Source organism: Nomascus leucogenys, chromosome 13 (assembly GCF_006542625.1).
Source record: "Nomascus leucogenys isolate Asia chromosome 13, Asia_NLE_v1, whole genome shotgun sequence".
In the NCBI taxonomy this organism is placed as follows: Eukaryota; Metazoa; Chordata; class Mammalia; order Primates; family Hylobatidae; genus Nomascus; species Nomascus leucogenys.
In genome coordinates, this window is record NC_044393.1 from 90,883,514 (window position 1) to 90,906,352 (window position 22,839).

General features: G+C 38.6%; 1 protein-coding gene across 1 annotated transcript; it reads left to right on the forward strand.

Moving 5' to 3' along the window:
- The first annotated feature begins 1,243 nt into the window (after positions 1–1,243).
- LOC100588743 (putative olfactory receptor 9A1) lies at positions 1,244–2,188 on the forward strand. Its single transcript, XM_003270831.3, has one exon. The coding sequence runs from the start codon at positions 1,244–1,246 to the stop codon at positions 2,186–2,188; it is 945 nt and encodes a 314-aa protein (XP_003270879.2).
- The last annotated feature ends 20,651 nt before the right edge of the window (positions 2,189–22,839 follow it).

Below are 22,839 nucleotides of genomic sequence, written 5' to 3' on the forward strand. Positions count from 1 at the left end.
TGAGGATAAAAGTTCTTCCTCTGTATTTCGTCTGAATTTTCTTTCTTTAAGAACAGTGAAAAGAGTTGTCAGAGTCTTAGAGAGAGATGGTCAGGCTCAACTCAGCCCAGGTGCTGGTTGCCTGCCTTCTGTGAGAAGACACATTTACTGAGGACAGGAGCAAGGGAGGCTTTCATCCCCAAGATAGGGAGGAAGAAAGGAGTAATCCATGCAGGGAACCAGCTGACCAGTAGGTTGAGAGATCCTCAGCCCTTGCCCTCGAGCATTTATAGAAACTCCTCAGGAGACTTCCCTACCCTCACTCTCACCAACACACAGCAATGATGATGAAGGTAGAGCAGAAGCTTTAAAATAAACATCCTATAAATGGAACCTACATTCTGATGAAACAAAGAAATCAAGTAAGCAGCTCAGGGGCATTGGCCAGGAAAACTTTTGTATAGAACATGATACTGGAGCAGGAATTTACAGGACAGAAAATACTTGGCAGACAGAGTAGTTTAGGACCTTCCAGGTGGAAGAGAGTTAGTGGTAGAAAGAAACACACTGTGGTCCTGGAGGCTGACTGCTGGCTGTTCAGAGCAGAGAGGGAGGCAGGTGAACTGAGCATTGAGGGTGCAATGGTGCATGCAGGGCAGGGTGCAGGCTCTCATGTCTAAGGTATGGCACTGGGGACTGGGATCATCTTCTTGGCCAATTCAATTTTCTTGGCATATTGTGCATAGTTAGAAAACTTGCCCCCAAACCGGGCACAGTGGCTCACACCTATAATCCCAGCACTTTGGGAGGCTGAGGAGGGTGGATCACCTGAGGTCAGGAGTTTGAGACTAGCCTGGCCAACATGGTGAAACCCCATCTCTACTAATAATACAAAACAATTAGCTGGGTGTGGTGGTGCATGCCTATAATCTCAGCTACCCGGGAGGCTGAGGCAGGAGAATCTCTTGAACCTGGGAGGTTACAGGGGACGTTACAGTGAATAGAGATTGTGCTATTGCACTCCAGCCTGGGTGACAAGAGTGAAACTCCATCTCAAAAAAAAAAAAAAAAAAAAGAAAAGAAAAATTGCCCCTGACCATACACAGGGAATAGTAGAAGACAAATGCCTACCATTCTAGTCCTGATGTGCAGCCTGTCAGCAGGAGGGGGATTTCAGAACAGTTTCTACTTCTGTTAAGATGGGAAGCCATATTAACTCTTTTTTTTTCTCTAGATTTCAGAAGGGAAAAGCACTCAGAAGTAAATGTTGGGGAATTTCTCTAGCGCCACTGAATTTTTTCTCTTAGGCTTCCCTGGCTCCCAAGAAGTACGCCGTATCCTTTTTGCAACCTTCTTCCTCTTGTACGCAGTGACAGTGATGGGAAATGCGGTCATCATCGTCACTGTCTGTGTTGATAAACGTCTGCAGTCCCTCATGTATTTTTTCCTGGGCCACCTCTCTGTGCTGGAGATCCTGATCACATCTACCACTGTCCCTTTTATGCTCAGGGGGTTGCTGCTTCCAAGCACTCAGATCATATCTTTGACAGCCTGTGCTGCACAGCTATATTTATACCTTTCTTTGGGTACCTCGGAGTTGGCATTAATGGGAGTGATGGCTGTGGACCGTTATGTGGCTGTGTGTAACCCTTTGAGGTACAACATCATTATGAACAGCAGTACCTGCATTTGGGTGATAATTGTGTCATGGGTTTTTGGGTTTCTTTCTGAAATCTGGCCAGTTTATGCCACTTTTCAGCTTACTTGCTGCAAATCAAATGTGTTAGACCATTTTTACTGTGACCGAGGACAATTGCTCCAGGTATCCTGTGAGGACACTCTTTTCACAGAGTTTATTCTTTTTCTAATGGCTGTTTTCGTTATCACTGGTCCTTTGATCCCTACGATTGTCTCCTACACCTACATCATCTCCACCATCCTCAAGATTCCATCAGCCTCTGGCCGGAGGAAATCCTTTTCCACTTGTGCCTCCCACTTCACCTATGCTGTGATTGGCTATGGCAGCTGCTTGTTTCTGTACGTGAAACCCAAGCAAACGCAGGCAGCTGAGTATAACAGGGTAGTGTCACTGTTGGTTTTAGTGGTGACCCCTTTTCTGAACCCTTTCATCTTCACCCTGAGGAATGACAAATTCATACAGGCCTTTGGAGATGGCATGAAAGCCTGCTATCAACTCCTTAAAAATTAAGTCTGTCCTGAGTACAGTTCAAATCCTCATCATGGATTTGAGTAATCTGATAGTACTAATTGAAACAAAATGATCATTCTCAACATCAAACAGCTCATGATCTACGATGGGTATTTAAACTATGACATGGCTTCAATTTGTATTAAATTCTTTTTCCATGGAAGATCAGTTCATTATTTTTTAAATAGATGTTTACATTTATTAGCCCTCTGTACTTATAATACATGTTGCAAAATAAATGTGAGAAGTGTAAACATCTGAAAGATGTTCAATGTTTTGAACCCTTGGTCCTGATAATGGGAAAAACAAGAGAAGTGTGATATATTTTCTTTCTTTCTTTTTTTTCTTTTGAGACAGAGTCTTGCTCTGTCACCCAGGCTGGAATACAGTGGCTCGATCTTGGCTCAGTGCAAGCTCCGCCTCCCAGATTCATGCCATTCTCCTACCTCAGCCTCCCAAGTAGCTGGGACTACAGGCACCCTCCACCACGCCTGGCTAATTTTTTTGTATTTTTTAGTAGAGACGGGGTTTCCCTGTGTTAGCCAAGATGGTCTCGATCTCCTGACCTTGTGATTGGCCCGCCTCGGCCTCCCAAAGTGCTGGGATTACAGGCGTGAGCCACTGCGCCCGGCCAAGTGTGATATATTTTCTTACCTCTGATATACATATTTGATCCTATATGCTGAGATTATCTTCCTCTACATTGCCACGTGGTTTCAAGGTGTCATCTTATTGTGTAAACTCACTAGCACTTCCCTGAGTAATCTCAGGGCCAGCACAAGCTTCAAACTTTCGTCGTTGATTCCTGCTTGCAGTGTCCAATAGTGATAGTGTCTTTCTTTGGGTTTTCCAATTGGCATTTGTGAGAGTGAACTCACTCCCTGACCCTAACTGCTTAGCAATCTTAAGGCTGAATGTGTGCTCTTACAGGTGCATCTCAAATTGGTGGACCTTCTCAGGCATGGATGGAAGCTCTTAGAAAGAGGCATTTTATCTAATGTCACCCACGTCATTATGCCAGCTTCAAATGAGGGAGGGAAATGGAACTATGTCTGGGAGGTGATGTGATAAGGGACAGCTGGGCTTTCTGTGTCTTTGGGCTGAGGGTGGAATGGAGAGAGGGCAGAGGGAGTGGTAGCCTACAGCCCCTTTTCCTGCGTCTTACACATTCTTCAATCCTGAAATAGCACTTTTGTCCTCAGTGCTCCCTTCTTTCTCCCACTTCCTGCTCAGTTTCTTTCTTAATTCCTTTTTGTGTCTCTCTCTCTGTGACTACCAGATTCATTTGTTTCTTTTCCCCCTTATTTTCTCACAAAACCCAAGTTTACCAAGCTGCCTTCTAGCTCTACACTGAACTCCCTTAATTCCTGTATCTCAGTTCCTGTATTGCCCCATTCTCTCCCTAGTTCCTGTCATACCCACTATTTGCAATTAATATTTCTGTATTGCGTGACACATTTTTTCTGCATCATTACACAGGTGATTACACAAGTCTGGTGGCAACCCAAATGGACATCAAAAGATGACTACTTATATATTTTATGGGACTTTCATTCAGTTGCTATTATATGAGGGTTGGAAACATGAGGGTTTTCTGTATCAATAAAAAGAAAGTGGGCCGGGCACAGTGGCTCACGCCTGTAATCCCAGCACTTTGGGTGGCTGAGGTGGGCGGATCACGAGGTCAGGAGTTCGACACCAGCCTGACCCACATGGTGAAACCCTGTCTCTACTAAAAATACAAAAATTAGCTGGGCGTGGTGGCGTGCACCTGTAATCCCAGCTTGGGTATCACTTTGGGAGGCTGAGGCAGGAGAATCGCTTGAACCTGGGAGGCAGAGGTAGCAGTGAGCTGAGATCATGCCATTACACTCTAGCCTGGGTGACAGAGTGAGACTCCATCTCAAAAAAAAAAAAAATCTATCTCTCTCTCTCTCTCTCTCTCTCTCCAAGATACACTCTTGAGTAAGAAAAATGAAGAAGAGAAAACGTTTGTTTCCTTTTTGTATGAACAAAGTACAACTTAATTTATGTTCATATTTGTATATAGTTGCATAAAGAAACATCTGAGAGGGCAACCAGGAAATGGGTTACCTTGAGGATATGTTTTTGGGAATGGCATTTATGGGAATGGTCTGTGAAGGAAAACTGTTTATGGTATAGCTGTGTACATTGGTTTCACTTCTACTTCATAATAATCTTGTGCTATCTCAAAAATAAAAGACTTCATTCTGCTTCTAATTGCCAAGGAAAGTTTGCTTGTTTATCCACATAATTGATTGTAACAAAGGAGATATTTTGGCAGAAGCATCTTTATTAACTCCGAATATTTTGTAAAGTTTCTCTGGAGCTAAGTAGGATAAATGGAAGAATAATAAGGGGGAAGAGATGCAGCTTCACATTTTTCTTATCCTGAGGCCTTTACTACTTTTATAAAAATATAGAGATATTCTTTAAACATTGCGAGTATTACTTTATATTATCTTATAGATGTTGAAAATATCTTTTTTTCAATCTGTTTTTTGACTTTTTAGTTTTTAATGAAATCTTGTCATGTAAATGTATTAATTTTCCTTTTGTCAAATTAATAATTTATTTTGTGATTTATATGTGCATATATTGTTAACAAATTTTTTATTCAAAAGATTCAAAAATTGTCTTTTAAAATATCTAGGGCTGAGCGCGGTAGCTTATGCCTGTAATCCCAGCACTTTTGGAGGCTGTGGCAGGCAGATCACTTGAGGTCAGGAATTTGAGACCAGTGTGGCCAACATGGTGAAACCCTGTCTCTACTAAAAATTTTAAAAAATTAGCCAGGCGTGGTGGCATGTGCCTGTAATCCCAGCTACTCAGGAGGCTGAGGCATGAGAATCACTTGATCCTGGGAGGTGGAGGTTGCAGTGAGCCAAGATCACGCCACTTCACTCCAGCCTGAGTGATAGAGTTAGACTCTGTCTTAAAAAAAACCAAAAACTATGTGGTTTGACAATGTAGATGCAGTAGGACAATGTTTTTAAAAAGAGAAGAATGGGGATAGTATATGCAAATATTTTAAAAATGTTTTCACTAATTATATTCGGGGATATAGTATTAGTATTTTATAATTGTTGCATGTATAATGTCAGATAAAGCAAATGAATACTTACTGAATATTCTAATTTTAAATGTAATATAGAGGAGCTTAGGGAAAGTTGTTAGAGTCTTCCGTTTAAATTATATATATGGCGGATTCATGGTTAATCTATCTATCTATCTACCACCCATTTACCTATTTACCTACTGGCTTTGTCCACTCAAAATTCTAATAACATTGACCATTCCAACAAATATAATCATTCCTAGGTTCAGACTGTGGTATTACAATAATTTTTCTTGATGTCAGAATCTAGGGCTTCTTGGAGAAATGACTGATTCCAGGTTTAGTACAGGAAACCTATAAGAGGAGCTTGAAACAGACGAATATGTTTAATTGCACTATGTGGATGAAATTAGCAAAACCCACATTATGGAAAAATCTACTGTCAAAATACCTGAGTTCTTCAACAAGTAGATTGGAAGAAAGTAAATGGGCTATACAGAGAATCTATAGATTAAAATATACTTAAAACATATAGAATTACAAAATGTACAACACTAAGCTATAATGTGTAACAATTCAAACTAGGATGATTAAACTATTCAGGAAAGCAAGGCAGTAATTTCTTAAAGGTTGAGAATTGTAGTTTTTGCTGATGATGTGAGCATTGCAATTGTAATGGAACACACAAATGGATTTATGTGACTGCTATCAAAATTCTGTTTCTTGACCTTGGTAGTGATTGCAATTATTATGAAGTGGTTCACCTTGTAATAGTTATACATATTTTTATGTGGTGTTTCTATCTCAACATTTTATATTAAAATCGAATAATTAAAAATTATTTTGAGGCAGGTGAGAGGTTGCTGACAGCCTGTACTCTCTAGAAATCAGAGCCTTAGGCAAGGATTAAGTGCTAAAGGTTTATTTGGGGAAGGATGCAATCCTAGTATAGCAAAAGTAAATGAAGTGATACAGGAAGCATGGTAAACAAGGCAATGTGATCAATTACCATGCTGACCATTGTTTCCTGATGATTAGCCAATGACATGATTGTCTACAGAAAGTCCCTAAAATTCTACCAAAAAAACCTCCTGGAAATAATAAGAGATTAGTAAGGCTGAAAGAGACAAGGTCAATATGCAAAAAAGTCAATTGCTTTTCTATATATCAGTAATGAACAATTATAATTGAAATGTATAAACTAATATCATTTTTTACAGCACCCAAATAAGTGAAGTACTTTGTTATGAATCTAACAAAATAAGTTCAGGATATTATTAGAAACCTACAAATTACTGGCGAAATAAATCAAAGAAGCTCCAAATAATTGGAAAGATGTACCATATTCATGGATTGAAAGATACAAAATTGTTAAGATGTCAATTCTTCACAATTTTGTTCTATGGATTTAGTGCAATTCGAATCAAATCTAGCAAGATTTTATGTAGATATTGACAAAATATTTCTAAGATGTATAGAGAGGCAAAGGTAATAGAAAGGCCAAGATAATTTTGAAAAAAAAAAGTCAGAAGACACACCCGGAAATCTTAATTTTAAGACTTCTTGTAATGTTACAATGATCAAGTCAGTATGGTATTAGAGAAATGATAGATACATAAATTAATACAAGAGAATAGAGAGCCCAGAAATAGACCTAAGCAACTATCAGCTTATTTTTGGCAGCATTGGGAAGGAAATTCAATAAAAAAGGGTTAACCTTTCTAAAAAAATAGTGCTGGAACAGTTCAATGTTTATATGTAATAAGTGTGAATGCAAAATTATGAAATGTCTAGGAGAAATTCTATGTGACCTTGAGTTTGGTGGTTAGTTTTTACATAAACCACCAAATGATTCAGAAGTACAATGAATGAAAGAAAAAATAGAAAAATTGATCTCTATTAAAATTGAAAACTTTTGCTCTACACAAGTCACTGTGAAGGGAAATAATCTGTACAACAAACCCCCATTTCACAAGTTTACCTATGTAGCAAACCTGCACTTCTACCCTGAAATAAAAATTAAAGTTATTTTTAAAGATAAGGTACTGACTGAAAGAAAATATTTGAATATTTCACATCTGATAAAAAACTTGTATCCAGAATAAACTGGACAAAAACGTCTCTGGAAACTCAATAATAAGAAAAGAAACAGCTCAATAAAAAAACCATGGAAAAGATCTGAATGGATACATCCTAAAGAAGATGTAAGGATGGCAAGTTGACTTTTAAAAAGATGCTGAACATAAATTGTCATTAGGAAATTGCAAGTTAAAACAATGAAATACCACTGTAACCCTATGTGGAAAGCTAAAATCCAAAAAAAAAAAAAAAAAAAAAAAAATCTGACAGTTCCAAATACTGGGAAAAATGTGGAGCATGAAGCAGCCTCATTTATTGCTGTCCTAGAAAAATGTTAGGACCACTTGGGAAGGTAGTTCAGATGTTTCTTATAAAGTTAGACACAGACTTCCCATACAACCCAGCCATGTACTTGCTACGTATTTACCCAAGTGAAGTAAAAATTTAAATCCACACGAAAACCCACACATGAATGTTTATAGATTTATTTATAATTACCAGCAATTAGAAGCAATCAAAATGTCCTTCGGTAGGTAAATTGATAACAAATTGTAATCCATCGAGCTAATAATTCACATAACAAAATGCATGAACTGCAAATGCATTTTGCTAAGTGAAAGAAGCTATAGCAAAAGGTTCTATAGTGTACGATTCAATTCTAATGACATTCTGTAACAAAGGAGAAACTGACAGAGATAGAAAAAAGATAAGTGGATACTTAACGTCTTTGTGATAAGTAAGAAGACAATATTTTACGGCTGGGCGCGGTGGCTCACGCCTGTAATCCCAGCACTTTGCGAGGCCGAGGTGGGCGGATCACAAGGTCAGGAGATCAAGACCATCCTGGTTAACACGGTGAAACCCCGTCTCTACTAAAAATACAAAAAATTAGCCGGGTGTGGTGGTGGGTGCCTGTAGTCCCAGCTACTCGGGAGGCTGAGGCGGGAGAATGGCGTGAAGCTGGGAAGCGGAGCTTACAGTGAGCCCAGATCACGCCACTGCACTCCAGCCTGGGCAACAGAGTGAGACTCCATCTCAAAAAAAGAAAAAAAAAAAAAGAAGGCAGTATTTCACTAGGACAGTACAGGGGGATTTCTGGGTGATGGAACTAATCTGTATGATATTGTCAGATCCATTATGCATTTGTCAAACTCATAGCACTTTACAGCACAAAAAGTGAACTTTAATATATGCAAATTTTAAAATATCAAAAAAGAGCTTGGTGAATCCTAAGATAGAATGCAGACTGTGACAAAAAAAATCTGTGTATGATACAAGTTCACTGAAGAGGGTGGGGAGTATGAACTACCTTATGTAACTTTGGAAAACAGTTTTTCGACAGAAAACTATAAGGCTGAAAGAAAAATAACTACATAATCACTGCACTGTAATTGTTAAAATTGTTTCTCATGGAAGAAAGGGTTAACAATCCTGAAATTGCTGTACATGTATACTGGAGTTAAATAAGTACAAAAAGGATAGTGGATGGTGAGAGCCTGGTTTCTTACTAAGAAGAGAAGAGCTACAGGGATGCAGGGGAAGAAGGATAGAATGTATCACGTGGTACTGGATTAGAATCAAAGACATCAGCTTGAGCTCATGTTTAGCTTATGCAGACAATAGACATGGAAATTATTATAGATATCTGTGTACATGTGCTAATATATAAATATGTACTTCCTATCTCTGTCTGCCGAGAGGGCATAGACACAGTAATTACTTGTATACCCCATGTTGGGATCTTGTTCTATAGTAACATTGTTGAAAAAAATTAACCAGGGCTCCTTGAAGACATTGATGATTCAGGGTCTGAGCAAGAAGAACTGAGATAAGGCTGAAGCATCTTGAATGTTAAAAAGTATAGAAATGCTCTTAAAAACAAAAGGATGGGGGCATGTCAAAGGGATAAATGACCCAATCTGGAGGAGTTCCTTTCTTAGTCCCTGTGGGATGCTATAAAAGAATACCATAGACTGCGTGGCTGATAAACAACAGAAATTTACTTCTCACAGCTCTTAAGGCTGGGAAGTTTAAGATCAGGGCACTAACAGATTTGGCATCTGGTGATGGCAGAAGATGCAAAAGAGGTCTCTGGGGTCTTTTAAATAGGGGCGCTAATCACATTTATGAGGGCTCCCTGCCATTACCTAATCACCTTGCAAAAGTCCTGCCTCCAAATACCATTGTGTTGGGCATTATGTTTCAGCATATGAATTTTTGGAGGAATACAATCATTCACTCTATGGCAGCTTCTAATAACCAAACATAGAATTATTTGAGTGATAAATTTAATAATGTAGTTTGGATTATAACCTATAATATAAAATACTGATATTTTATCAATATATGATATACATAAAGGATTGAATAAATAAATAATAGAAAGAAATTATTTTGTTTCTCTTTGTCAGAACTGTTTTGGCTATTTTCTTACCATTGCCTTTCCATATAAATATTGGAATTAGTTTTTAAATCTTTACAAAACATCTTGCTGGGATTTTAATTGAGACTGTTTTGAAACATCAAAATGTCTTACAACCTCAAAGAATAGGACTCTTTCCATTCATGTATCATTTTAAATGTTTAGCTTGACCACATGGTTGAGTGGCAGTTCTTTGGTGGTAGGAGGTCAATACCTCATCTTTCATGTCTCACTGACATGTACTCAATGTCTTATTTTTAGTTTAGGCACATTTGTCTCTCCTGTGTATCATTAGGCTTGCTTGTGAGTCTTCCATCAGTGTGAACTAGTGACTTAACGTTAACACTTTGTGTCTTTGTATTGCCATGAAACCATTGTACGAAACTCTCCAACAGGCTTTACAACTCCTCAGATGCCACATACATTGATCAGATCATTATTTAAGAGTCTTCATTCACCTTTAGGCCCCCTACATACAATCCAAAGAGCCAACATTGTTTTTGAATATCAGGTCTGTATCACTCAGCTGCACCACCAGTAGTTAGCAACTGTGACCAGCTTGTTATAGACTCTGCATCAGAGGCATCAATACGACCTTGGGGTCTCCACATGCACAAGTGCTGCCAGAATATTTTATACTCAAATACTATATAATTTTTAATTTTAACCTTGTAATTCAAAGTAAAAGGAAACAGCTTAAATAAAAGGGACACTAGAAGGCATGTATATAGCTCATATATAGTGAATCTACCTCTGCATGGTTCACCATTAAACAAATATTTTTGGACATTTTCTTCTTCATTTTCTGTTTAGGTCATAATCTTCTATGCACCATGTCAAATGATTTTATGTAAGCTAACAAGTAGGCAAAAGTTCTCAACTTCCGTGATCCACAATGTGGGCACACATGGACAGTAAATAGTCCATGTAGGCCTAACATATGTGTATCTTTTAAGTGTATGTTAATGCTATTACAAAAATTCATGTAAAAATTACGATGAATTTGTAGTAGTTTTTGCCAAAAAATATATTTTTTTCAATGGTACTTCCATCATTGACTGGGATATTTTCACTATATTTGTATTTTTAATTTAAATATTTTAAAAATCAAAGTCATACATGTGTAGTTTTGAAAATATCAAATAATTATAAGTAACTTACATAGAAAGGTGACAGACTATTGCCGTTTTCCTTTTACTTATATGGTGCTACTCTTTAGAGTATTCAACTATTTTTTCTGGTACATATTTAATAGTAATCTGCTTGTATAAACATTTCTTAATTCTCAAATGTGTTTTTCCTATAGTTAACAGGTGCCTGTAAACAGTTTTGTTTGTATTTGCAAATTTTCCCCCTAAGATGATTCTACATACATCTGAACCCCAGCGATATTTTTCCCAAATGATCTAGCTGTGTCCTTTGTAGGCCTGGGACAGAGTCCTTGTCCAGGGACATCCCTTCACAGTTCTCCTGTGTTGCATTCCTTCTTTCCAAATTATCTGTCCTCTTCTTTCCTTGTTTACTTCTAGGTTTTGATGGAGTGGATCTTCCAGCATCTTTCTAAGGGAAAACTCCTATGAGCTAAGTTTTTTGAATACTTGGATGCTTTATTTCAGCATTATACTTGTCAGTTGGCTGTATTTCAGCATTATACTTGCCAGGTTGTAAAGGCTAGAATTAACCCTTTCCCCCCATAACTTTAAAAGCAGGCTATTTATTTCTTAGTTTCCCAGGAACTTAATGTTATGTCATGGAGAAGAGTCAGCTGTTTGTTTTTTACGAATCTGGAGTCTCTCTGATGCATGATCCCCTGTCTTTTGGCTCTGGACTTATTAGGGCATTTGGGAGTTACTAGGCCACTCCGAGTGAATGTGGTTTAATTTGGACCAGAGGGAGAGAATAAACTAGACTTGTATGTTGGTGTGAAGAGATGGGTAAAGGATGAAGAAAGGGGAGATTTTGAAGTGCCTCCTCCGAGATTCTGTACATAGGGAGTTGTAGGCAGACGATGCATATATGAATAGCTCAGATCACACAGCTCTAGGGAATTCACTGTTTTCTTGGACCAGAATGAGCCTGGCAAAAGGGTCAGGATTAGGAAAGTAGAAAAAGAATAGATACAAATAGGCCCTAAATAGTACAAGGAACCAGGTAAGTCACTTCAGAAGTCAGTGCCATTGACACTATTAACAGAGGAGCAGCATCCCTTATAATTGCAGCATGGCTATCCACAGTGCAGGGCACCCACTGGTCCAAGGCTGCTGGTGTTGGGCTGGAAAATGGAGAGGCTGGGTACATGCCGGTATTTATGTGCATGCTTGCATGCATGTACACACTTGAGTCTATCACAGGAATACAAACTATAGATATTAAACTCTAGTTAATAGATAGCTGTTAAATCCTTAATTAAAGATCAACTCTAAATGCCACCACAATGTAAGTGGAAATCTCTCCATCTTTGAGTATCTGTAAATGTTGGGAAGCATCTCCAAATCAGGAAATCATTTTTTTCAACCTGAAAAGTTTATCTGCATTGACTGACTCACAAGGGAATAATTATTTCACCACTTTGAAAACTTTGTAAGGAATTAAAGCAATTATCTGCTTCTTAGAGGACCCACACCTTTATTAGGTTTATACTTATATATCAGAGCATGAAATCACTCAGATTTTTCTCTTGAGAGACTCTTCTGCAACTCTTCCAACCTCTTAATCATACCCCTCTGTCAGAAATCAAGCAAAAAAAAATCTTTTCTTTTTTGCTCTCCCTTTCTTCGACTTCTTGGTTTTGGGAACTTGGTTTAGGATAAACAATTGGTCATTATCACCTGCATTACATAGGAACAACTCTGTCTCATATTTAGACTAATACAACATAAAATATATTAGGGAACTAACAGGCAGACATTTTCTATTCTTAGAGCGTGAAGGAGTATTTTATGAAGTATTTGCCATTAATTTTCTGAAGACCTTTTTCTTGGTCACTATTCTTACAAATCCTATTTCTGGGGATAAGGTCTAAGAATTACCCCTTAAGAATCTTAGCCTGGTTTTAGGTCTAAAATTTAAGTCTTTTATCCATCTTGAATTAATTTTTGTATAAGGTGTAAGGAAGGCATCCAGTTTCAGCCTTCTACATATGGCTAGCCTGTTTTCCCAGCTCCATTTGTTAAATAGGGAATCCTTTCCCCGTTTCTTGTTTTTGTCAGGTTTGTCAAAGATCAGATAGTTGTAGATGTGTGGTATTATTTCTGAGGGCTCTGTTCTGTTCCATTGGTCTATATCTCTGTTTTGGTACCAGTACCATGCTGTTTTAGTTACTGTAGCCTTGTAGTATAGTTTGAAGTCAGGTAGCGTGATGCCTCCAGCTTTGTTCTTTTGATTTAGGATTGACTTGGCGATGCGGGCTCTTTTTTGGTTCCATATGAACTTTAAAGTAGGTTTTTCCAATTCTGTGAAGAAAGTCATTGGAAGAAAACCTAGGCAATACCATTCAGGACATAGGCATGGGCAAGGACTTCAAGTCTAAAACACCAAAAGCAATGGCAACAAAAGCCAAAATTGACAAATGGGATCTAATTAAACTAAAGAGCTTCTGCACAGCAAAAGAAACTACCATCAGAGTGAACAGGCAACCTACAGAATGGGAGAAGATTTTTGCAATCTACTCGTCTGACAAAGGGCTAATATCCAGAATCTACAAAGAACTCTAACAAATTTACAAGAAAAAAACAAACAACCCCATCAACAAGTGGGAGAAGGATATGAACAGACGCTTCTATTCTTTTCTTATGCAGCCAACAGACACATGAAAAAATGCTCATCATCACTGGCCATCAGAGAAATGCAAATCAAAACCACAATGAGATACCGTCTCACACCAGTTAGAATGGTGATCATTAAAAAGTCAGGAAACAAGAGGCGCTGGAGAGGATGTGGAGAAATAGGAACACTTTTACATTGTTGGTGGGGCTGTAAACTAGTTCAACCATTGTGGAAGACAGTGTGGTGATTCCTCAGGGATCTAGAACTAGAAATACCATTTGACCCAGCCATCCCATTACTGGGTATATACCCAAAGGATTATAAATCATGCTGCTGTAAAGACACGTGCACACGTGTGTTTATTGCAGCACTATTCACAATAGCAAAGACTTGGAACCAAGCCAAATGTCCAACAATGATAGACTGGATCAAGAAAATGTGGCACATATACACCATGGAATACTATGCAGCCATAAAAAATGATGAGTTCATGTCCTTTGTAGGGACATGGATGAAGCTGGAAACCATCATTGTCCAAACTATCGCAAGTGTTGCAGTATCAACTCTTGATAGACTGTGAAATTTAAGGGTGCATAGTATAATCCCAATAACAAACACTATAATAATCTAAAAATGTATGTCTCATGTGTCAATAAAGGAATTAAAATAAAAACTTGAAAGTATTTAATTTATCTAGAAGGTGATAGGAAAGGGAAATAGAAGAAAAAATATAGATGGGAAAAATTTAAAGAGACAGGAAAATGGCACACTAAATAAAAAAAATCAATAGTTAATATTCTATGTAAATGGACTAAACACTACAATTAAAAGTCAGAGATTGTCACACCAATTCTATGATGTCTACGTGTGATATACTTTAAATTAAAGACAGATTGAAATTACAATGATGAAAAAAGTTATTCAAACAGTAAGCTTAAGAAACCTGGAGGTGTCATGCAACATTAGAAAGAGTAGACTTTAAGGCAAGAAGTACTACTAGATATAGGGAGACTGTTATCAGATTTCAGGATAATCTCCCCATATCAAAAGCCTTCATTTAATCATATTTTCAAAGTCCTTTTTTTGCCATACAAGGTAAAAATGTCTGTTGAGTGCCATATATTCAGTTTCTGAGGATTAAGATATGGATATCATTTGGTGGGAAGCATTATTCAGCCTACCACAGCCTGTAATTAAAAGCCTCTCTACACTTCCAAGCACTTGGGAATTGTTTAAAAAAATAAAATAAATAAATAAATATGTAAATAAATAAATAAATAAATAAATAAAAGCTTTTCTACAAAGGCAATTACTGGCCTGGATGTTCTCACTGATTAACACTTCTTAGCAATGTAGGAAGAAATAATATTAATTTTTCCATAAAATAAAAGAAGACATCCCAGTTTGTTTGATGATAACCAAAATTACCTTGATACCAAAACCTGACAAAGACCTTACAAGAAAGGAAAACTCCAGGCCAGTATCTCTAATAACCATAAACATCCTGAATAAAAAGTTAGCAAATAGAATTCGGCAATATATGCAAGGGAGAATATGTTCCACAATTTCCTCATAATCTTTCCAAGTCAATTTTCCCCAGGAACAAAGCAATCACTGTTAGGATTTCTTTAAATATGGATTATGATGATTTTTGCCTATTCTAGAGCATTATGTGATGGAGTCATAGTATGCATTCTTTTTTTTTTTTTTTTTTTTTTTTTTTTTTGAGATGGAGTCTTGCTCTGTAGCCCAGGCTGGAGTACAGTGGCACAATCTCGGCTCACTGCAAGCTCCGCCTCCTGGGTTCAGGCCATTCTCCTGCCTCAGCCTCCCGAGTAGCTGGGACTACAGGCGCCCACCACCATACCCAGCTCATTTTTTGTACTTTTAGTAGAAGCAGGGTTTCACCGTGTTAGCCAGGATGGTCTCGATCTCCTGACCTCGTGATCCACCCGCCTTGGCCTCCCAAAGTGCTGGGATTACAGGCGTGAGCCACCGCGCCCTGCCCATAGTATGCATTCTTTGGTGTCTGGCTTCTCTCATTCAGTGTCATGTATATGAGATTCGTCCATCTTGTGTGTATAAGTAGTTTGTTATTTTTCATTGCTAAGTATTATTTTCTCATGAATGTATAGTTGATTCTCATTATTTGTGGTAGTTATGACCCATAGTCTCTGAGATACTGAATTAATGAATACTGAATCATTGCTTCTAGGGAATTACAGGGGTAGGTTACTGTGAGCTTCTCATTACAATATTTTTGCCAACTGATCAATACATAACCTTTTCAAAATGTGTGTTTCCTCTTAAAGACACCTTATTTAATATATATTGTTGATTCATTAACACTGAGCTCATGGCTCACAGCGCTATACCTTATACCAGAATGAAGCATGTTTAACACATGCATTTTCTCTGTAAGGCACATCACAGCCTTCTTGCATTTAGGAACACTAGACAGAACTTTGGCATTATGCTTAGGAGCCGTTTCAAAAAGCAAAATCACCAGCAAAAAGTACAAAAATGCAAAAAAAAAAATGTGGCATTGAAGACCATCAGAAGGACACTTGTTTACAGGATGAGAACAGAAAGAAGACAGAGTATTGTCTTATTCTATCTTGGCTGGAAACGAGTACAACGGGTGACTTAAAACTTTCACAGGTCTGTGCATGCTTGTACATGTCAGCCAATAGCCCTAGAAGAACTACAAATAATGATTTTACAGTTACAAATAAATTTATTAAGTAGGTGAATTCACAAATAGAGAGCCATGAATAATGAGGATCAGCTCTACCATTCTCTTGTTGATGGGTATTCGTGTTGTGTCATAATTGGCTACAATGAATTAAACTGCTATGAATCTTCTAATACAAGTCTTTATGAGGACATATATTTTCATTTCTCTCAGTGAAATACTTGGGAGTGGAATTTTTCCATTATAGGGAGGTGTATACTTTCAAGAAACTGACAAAACTCTTTTCAAATGGGTTTTACTGTGTTATACTCCCCTCTACTTCTGAAATCTTTACTGGGCCAATGTGGCATTAAGCAAAACATGGAGGCTATCTAAAGAAATGGAACCATGCCCTGAATTAGGTATGTTGTTTCAGCAATAAGGGTTCTCAGAGAAAGGTTCCATCCTTCTTGGATTTCCTCATTCACCAGGGGCCTTCCGTACTCCAACAGTCATTACACGACCAACAGTGCTGCTCCAAGGCCAAGACTCCCTGGGCAGCTGTCAGCATCGTTCCTATGGGGATGAGGACCGCTAGGATGTGTCCTTACCTCACAATGTGATTACTGACTCCTCATCTGTTAGTGTCATTTCTGAACCTGCACTGGGTTAACACTGGGAAATAAAAACTTCCCACCCACTTCTTGCAGGAGGCTGTGTGGGTAGGCTCAACATAATCTTATTTCAAGAGATCATAAATTGATTGGTACAACTTTTTGGAAGGTGATTTGATAACAGCTAGTAAAATTTAGTATAATAATTTAGCAAGATACAAGTGTAAAAATGTATGGGCTTACATGTGAAGGTATTTATTGCAGCATTATACTAGTAAAAAATTGAAAACACAAAATATTTTTTAGCAGGGTACTCATTAAGTAAATGATAGTTTTTTCATAAGGTGAATATTTAGTAATCATTTAAAATATGAGGGATATATAAATGCTAATATGGGAAGGCTTAATAAACACACATATACACATATAACAAGAAAGTTGCAGAACAATAATTTACTAAAATATCAAGTTTTTAAAAGACCATAAAAAGATACTCATGTATATGCATAGACAATTTCTGTATGGATGCACTAGAAACTAATAGTAGTGTTTATCTCTAGCAGATTAGATCAGCAAGATCAGGCATTGGTGAGAGAGGCATTTGCATTTTTGTTTTATATTCCTTCACAAAATTTTACTTTTCACATGAACTGTGCCATTTTTATGATAAATGAAAGTCGTTTTTAAAATGTAAACATAAATATTTTAAATGTTATTTTGCTATTTTACTCAGTTTGCAAGGCATCTTTGCTTTTGTATGGTAGTCTTAAATTTGTGTTTCTCAATGTTGGCTCTTCAGCCTTTACCCCTACCCTTCAAGTAGCTCAGTGAGGAACCCCGCTAGCATATGAAGACCTGGCGGGGAAATGGTGGTTGAACAGCCACAGTTGGAATGTATGCATGCTGCAGAGACTGGAATGGGTTGTGGCATTAGTTGACTGTGAGGCTGGTTTGTGTGGCAGATCCTCTCTTTGTTTCTCTCTAAGCAGGGTTCCCTTAACTATTGGCAGAGGGTATCTGGTGGCAGGAGTGCAGAGATCATCTGGAGAAGGTGGGACCCATAAGGTCTTGGAGATAAGGATAACATTTTTGGCAAAGGCTATTTGATTGCCCCTTAGTTTTTGATGTGTCTTGGAGCCATTTGTCATGTCCTCTGCCTGGGGCTGCTTAGGCTCTGTAGGGCTAAATGGAATTAGGGAGAGGCATAGAGGAAAGTAAGGTGTTGGCTATTCACAGCCTGGAGTGCTTAGTAACATCCAAGACTTAAGGCCTGGGAGGAGGGCAACCTGGGTGTTGAGAAACTTTTGTCTGGGAGATTACTGGTTTTCCTATTATACCAACTTTTTCATGTTCTAAAATGTGATTAGCCTTGGGAAGGAAAGGTGAAAAGTTTCTCTGGCTTTCTCTTCGCTGTGTTGCTAGGATTGCTTTGAACCTGGGAACATTCCATTAGTGAATAAATTCTCCAGGGGACAGATTGGGGAGGGAAAGAAGGAGGGATAAAGAAAGAAGGAGACAACTGGGCTTTCCACAGCATTATTACTGGACCTTTTCCTAGGGGCCAGTGTGGGGACAGTTTTCACTATCACTAAGAGTAAAGACAGCAGCAGCTTGTTGTAGCTCATGGAGACTGCTCAGCACTAGCCAGGCAGAAGGTAGCTTGGGCTGGTCCCTGGGGAGCAGTAGAACTTTCCAAGCCTTTCCCCTTTCTGGAGGTGAGTGTCTTCTAGAGGTTCCTCTCTGTGAAGTAGAGAGTAGGAGAGCATCATGATAGGAGGGCTGGGGCTTGGTTGCCTTCTAGAACAAGGATACCTAGAGCCTGAAGAGTAGACAGGGGAGTTGCATAGAGGATGAACTCTGAATCAAATCCTCCCTCCAGGGCAGAGGGCAGATTCATCTCTTCTCTGCCCCATGATGAGGAGAGGCACAGTGCTCTGCCACTACCTAAGACTCTGCCCTCTCTTTTAGCCCTATTTCTTCTTCATATCTGCTTGCCATATTGTAGGGGAGCTCCACAAAGGGAGACTTCTCTTTTTGACTGGGCAATACCTTAGTGAAGAGTGAATGGAGAATCATATCTTACAACAGGAAAGAGAATCTGGTCAGGATGACTAACTACTCTGTTTATTCATTTATTTATTTATTCATTGCATAAATATTTAAAGTGTACACACTTGCTCAGTGTCTTATTCTGTTCTTGGAACTGAAGATGTGACAGTAAAAAAAAAAGAGACAATCTTTTCTCAAGGTATTTTATTCTAATATAAGATTCAGGTTTCAAATGAATAAACAAGGAAAAGTTTAACATAATTTTAGAAGAATGTAGAGGATATATTGCCTCTAAACCATAGCTGTTTTCTTGTTTCCTGGACCCAGGGTGGAGGGCACACTGGGAGCTGGGAATTAAAGTTCCAGCCTTTTCACTCCTTCTGGATTTCTTCTATTCTGTGTCATCTGATGACAAGAGGAATAAATCTCAGAGCCAGAGGTTGCTAATTTGGAATTGGCCAGACTCTGCCTGCTTGAAGAAGACACATTCACTTAGTTAAATATTGGGGTATAACTTTCATCATGAAACAAAAAAGAAGTGAGCAATCTACTCCCACAAGCCAGCACACCAGAAGTCGGGGAAATACTCAATACTGTGTCACAAAATGGCTCTTACTTTCTGACAGTGGGCAGGTTAGACCCTACCTCCAAGTCAGCCAGTTCTACCAACACAGAGAAATGATCATAAAGACAACTGAAGTGAAAACTTGAACAACCATAATGCAAATGTAGCATAGTGTATTAGTCTGTTCTCACACTGCTATGAAGAAATACCCAAGACTGGGTAATTTATGAAGGAAAGAGGTTTAATCAACTCATGGTTCTGCATTTCTGGCGGGGGGGGTCTCAGGAAACTTACAATCATGGTGGAAGGCAAAGGAGAAGCAAGGACTTTCTTCACAGGGTGGCAGGACAGAGTGAGTGCAAGCAGGGGAAATGCCAGATACTTTTAAAACCATGAGATCTCGTAAGACTCACTCACTATCACGAGAACAGCATGGGAGAAACCTGCCCTCATGATCCAATTACCTGCACGTGGTCCTGCCCTTGATACATGGGGATTATGGGGATTACAATTCAAGATGAGATTTTTGGGTGGGGACAAAGCCAAACCATATCACTCACACTCAGAGGAAACAAAGGAAAGAAGTAACCACATCCAGGTAGGATTTGCTAAAAATACTTCTGTATAACTGTTGAGATGCAGTAGGTTTTTGCATGACAGGGACATAATAGGTAGAGAGAACAGTTCAGTTCCATTCAGAATGGAAGACATGGTGGTATAAATGAGCAGGTTGTGATTAGGGAAGTACTTAGGGTAGCTGGTCAGAGCAGAGTTGGAGCTGAGATGTCCAGTGAATCGAGAGACAACAGTGCGTGCTGGGGTGGATAGGTTTTCATGCCTGTGGTGCAGTGTTGGTGACCAGTTCTCATCTTCTTGGACATACATATTTATCTACCATGCTACCTACCTATCTATCCTTCATAAAACATTTAACATCAACCTTGTATAGAGTCGTGGTATGGAGCCTAGAAGCAGGAGGGGAATATTTTCTCAATCTGGAAATATCTTTAGTCCTTTTGTGATAAGAAGCAGTCTCATCTTTTTTTTTTTTCTTTTTGGCTCTTTCCATTTCACAAGGAGCAAATCCTTAGGACTAAATATGTGGGAGTCACAGTGGTGCTACTGAATTTTGTCTCTTAGGCTTCCCTGGCTCCCAGTAAGTATGCCATTTGTTACCTTCTTCTTCCTTTGTCAGTGATTGTAATAAGAAATTATGTAGTCATCATAGTATGTGTTGAGAAATGCCTGCTGTTCCTCCTATATTTATTCCATGGTGACCTCTCTGTCATGGAAATCCTTATCACATATACTGCTGTTCCCTTGATGCTCAGGGGTTGTTACTTTCCATGATTCAAACAATACCTTTAATGACGTGCTGTCCAACTCTATATGAACTTTTTTGGGGGTACACAAAATTTGTATTACTGGGAGTGATGACTGTGGACCACTATGTGGCTCTCTGTAACTCTTTGAAGGAAAACATCATTATGAGCAGACACACTGCATCTGGCTGGTAATTGTATTACTGATTGGGTTCCTTTCTGAAATCTGGCCAGTCTATGCCACATTTCAGCTCCCTTCTTCAAATCAACTCAAAATGAATCAAAAACTTAAATGTGAGAGCCGAAAGCTGAAACTGCCTTAAAAAGGAGGAAATCTTGCCATATTTGACAGCAAGGATGAACCTAGAGGACATGCTAAGTGACATAAACAGGACAATATCCCACATATGTAAGGTACCTAAAATAGTCCAACTCATAAGAGCAGAAAATAGAATGGTTTTTCCAGAGGAAAATGGGGAGTTGCTGTTCAATGAGCATAAAGTTTTAATAATACAAGAGAGTAGCTTCTAGAGATCTGATGTATAACATTGTGCCTATAGTTAACAATACTGTATTGTGCACTTAAAAATGTGTTAAGAGCGGTAGATTTCATGGTAAGTCTTCTTACCACAACAAACAGCAACAACAACAATAACAATAAAGGGGCAGGAATAACTCCTTAAAAGTGATGAATAGGGCTGGGTGCAGTGGCTCACGCCTGTAATCCCAGCACTTTGGGAGGCTGAGGCAGGCGGATCACTTGAGGCCAGGAGTTCGAAGCCAGCCTGGCCAACCCTATCTCTACTAAAAATACAAAAATTAGCCAGGCATGGTGGCGTGCGCCTATAATCCCAGCTATTCCAGAGGCTGAGGCATGAGAATCACTTGAACCTGGAAGGCAGAGGTTGCAGTGAGTGGAGATCGTGCCACTGCACTCCAGCCTGGGTGACAAAGTCAGACTCTGTCTCAGAAAAAAAAAAAGTGATGAATAGGTTTATTACCTTGATTGTGGTGATGGGTTCATAGGTGTACACTTATTTCCAAGTTCATCAAATTGTTTACTTTAAATGTGTGCAGTTTTCTCTCTATCAACCATTCCTTAATAAAGCTGTTAAAAATTTAAAAATCTACCGTAAGCAAGACAGTATGTTATGGGCAAAAGAACAGAGAATTAGATCAATGAAGCATAACACAGAGCCCAGAAATAGACCCACACAAATATAGGCAAAGAATCTTTAATAAAAGAAGAAAGGCAATCCAATGAGAAAAGATAATCTTTTCAACAAATGGTGCTGGAATGACTGGAAATCCAAACCAAACAAACAAACAAAATTCAGACACAGACTTTATACCTTTGACAAAATATTAACTCTACTGGGATCATAAACCTAAATGTGAAATGTAAAGCTTTACAACTCTAAAATAAAACATAGAAAAATTGAGGTGACCTTGGCTTTTGTGATGACTTTTCAGCTACAATACCAAAAGTGCAATACGTGAAAGAAAGACTTAACGAGAAGAAGAGACACAGTTTGGAAGAAAATACTTGCAAAACACATACACATTACAGAACACGTATCAAAAATATACAAAAACCTCAAAACTCAACAAGAAACTACTCGGTTACAAAATGGGGAAATATCTGAATAGATCACTAAAGAACATGTATAGATGATAAATAAGCATGTGAAAAGATGTTCCACATCATATGTCATCAGGGAATTGGAAATTAAAACAACAATGAGGCCAGTTGTGGTGGCTCATGCCCATAATCCTAGCACTTTGGGAAGCCAAGACGTGTTGATCACCTGAGGTCAGGAGTTTGAGACCAGCCTAACCAACATGGGAAAACCCCATCTCTACTAAAAAAATACACACACACACACACACACACACACACACACACACAGACCCTTGCATGGTGGTGGGTGCCTGTAATCCCAGCTACTAGGGAGCCTGAGGCAGGAGAATTGCTAGAATCCTGGGGGGTGGAGGTGGACGTTGCAGGGAGCCGAGATAGTGCCACTGCACTACAGCCTGGGTAACAGGGTGAGACTCCGTCTCATAAAATAAAATAAAACA

Bases quoted from the DNA above. Each gene is read 5' to 3' on its own strand.
- LOC100588743 (XM_003270831.3), top strand. From the start codon at position 1,244: ATGTTGGGGAATTTCTCTAGCGCCACTGAATTTTTTCTCTTAGGCTTC.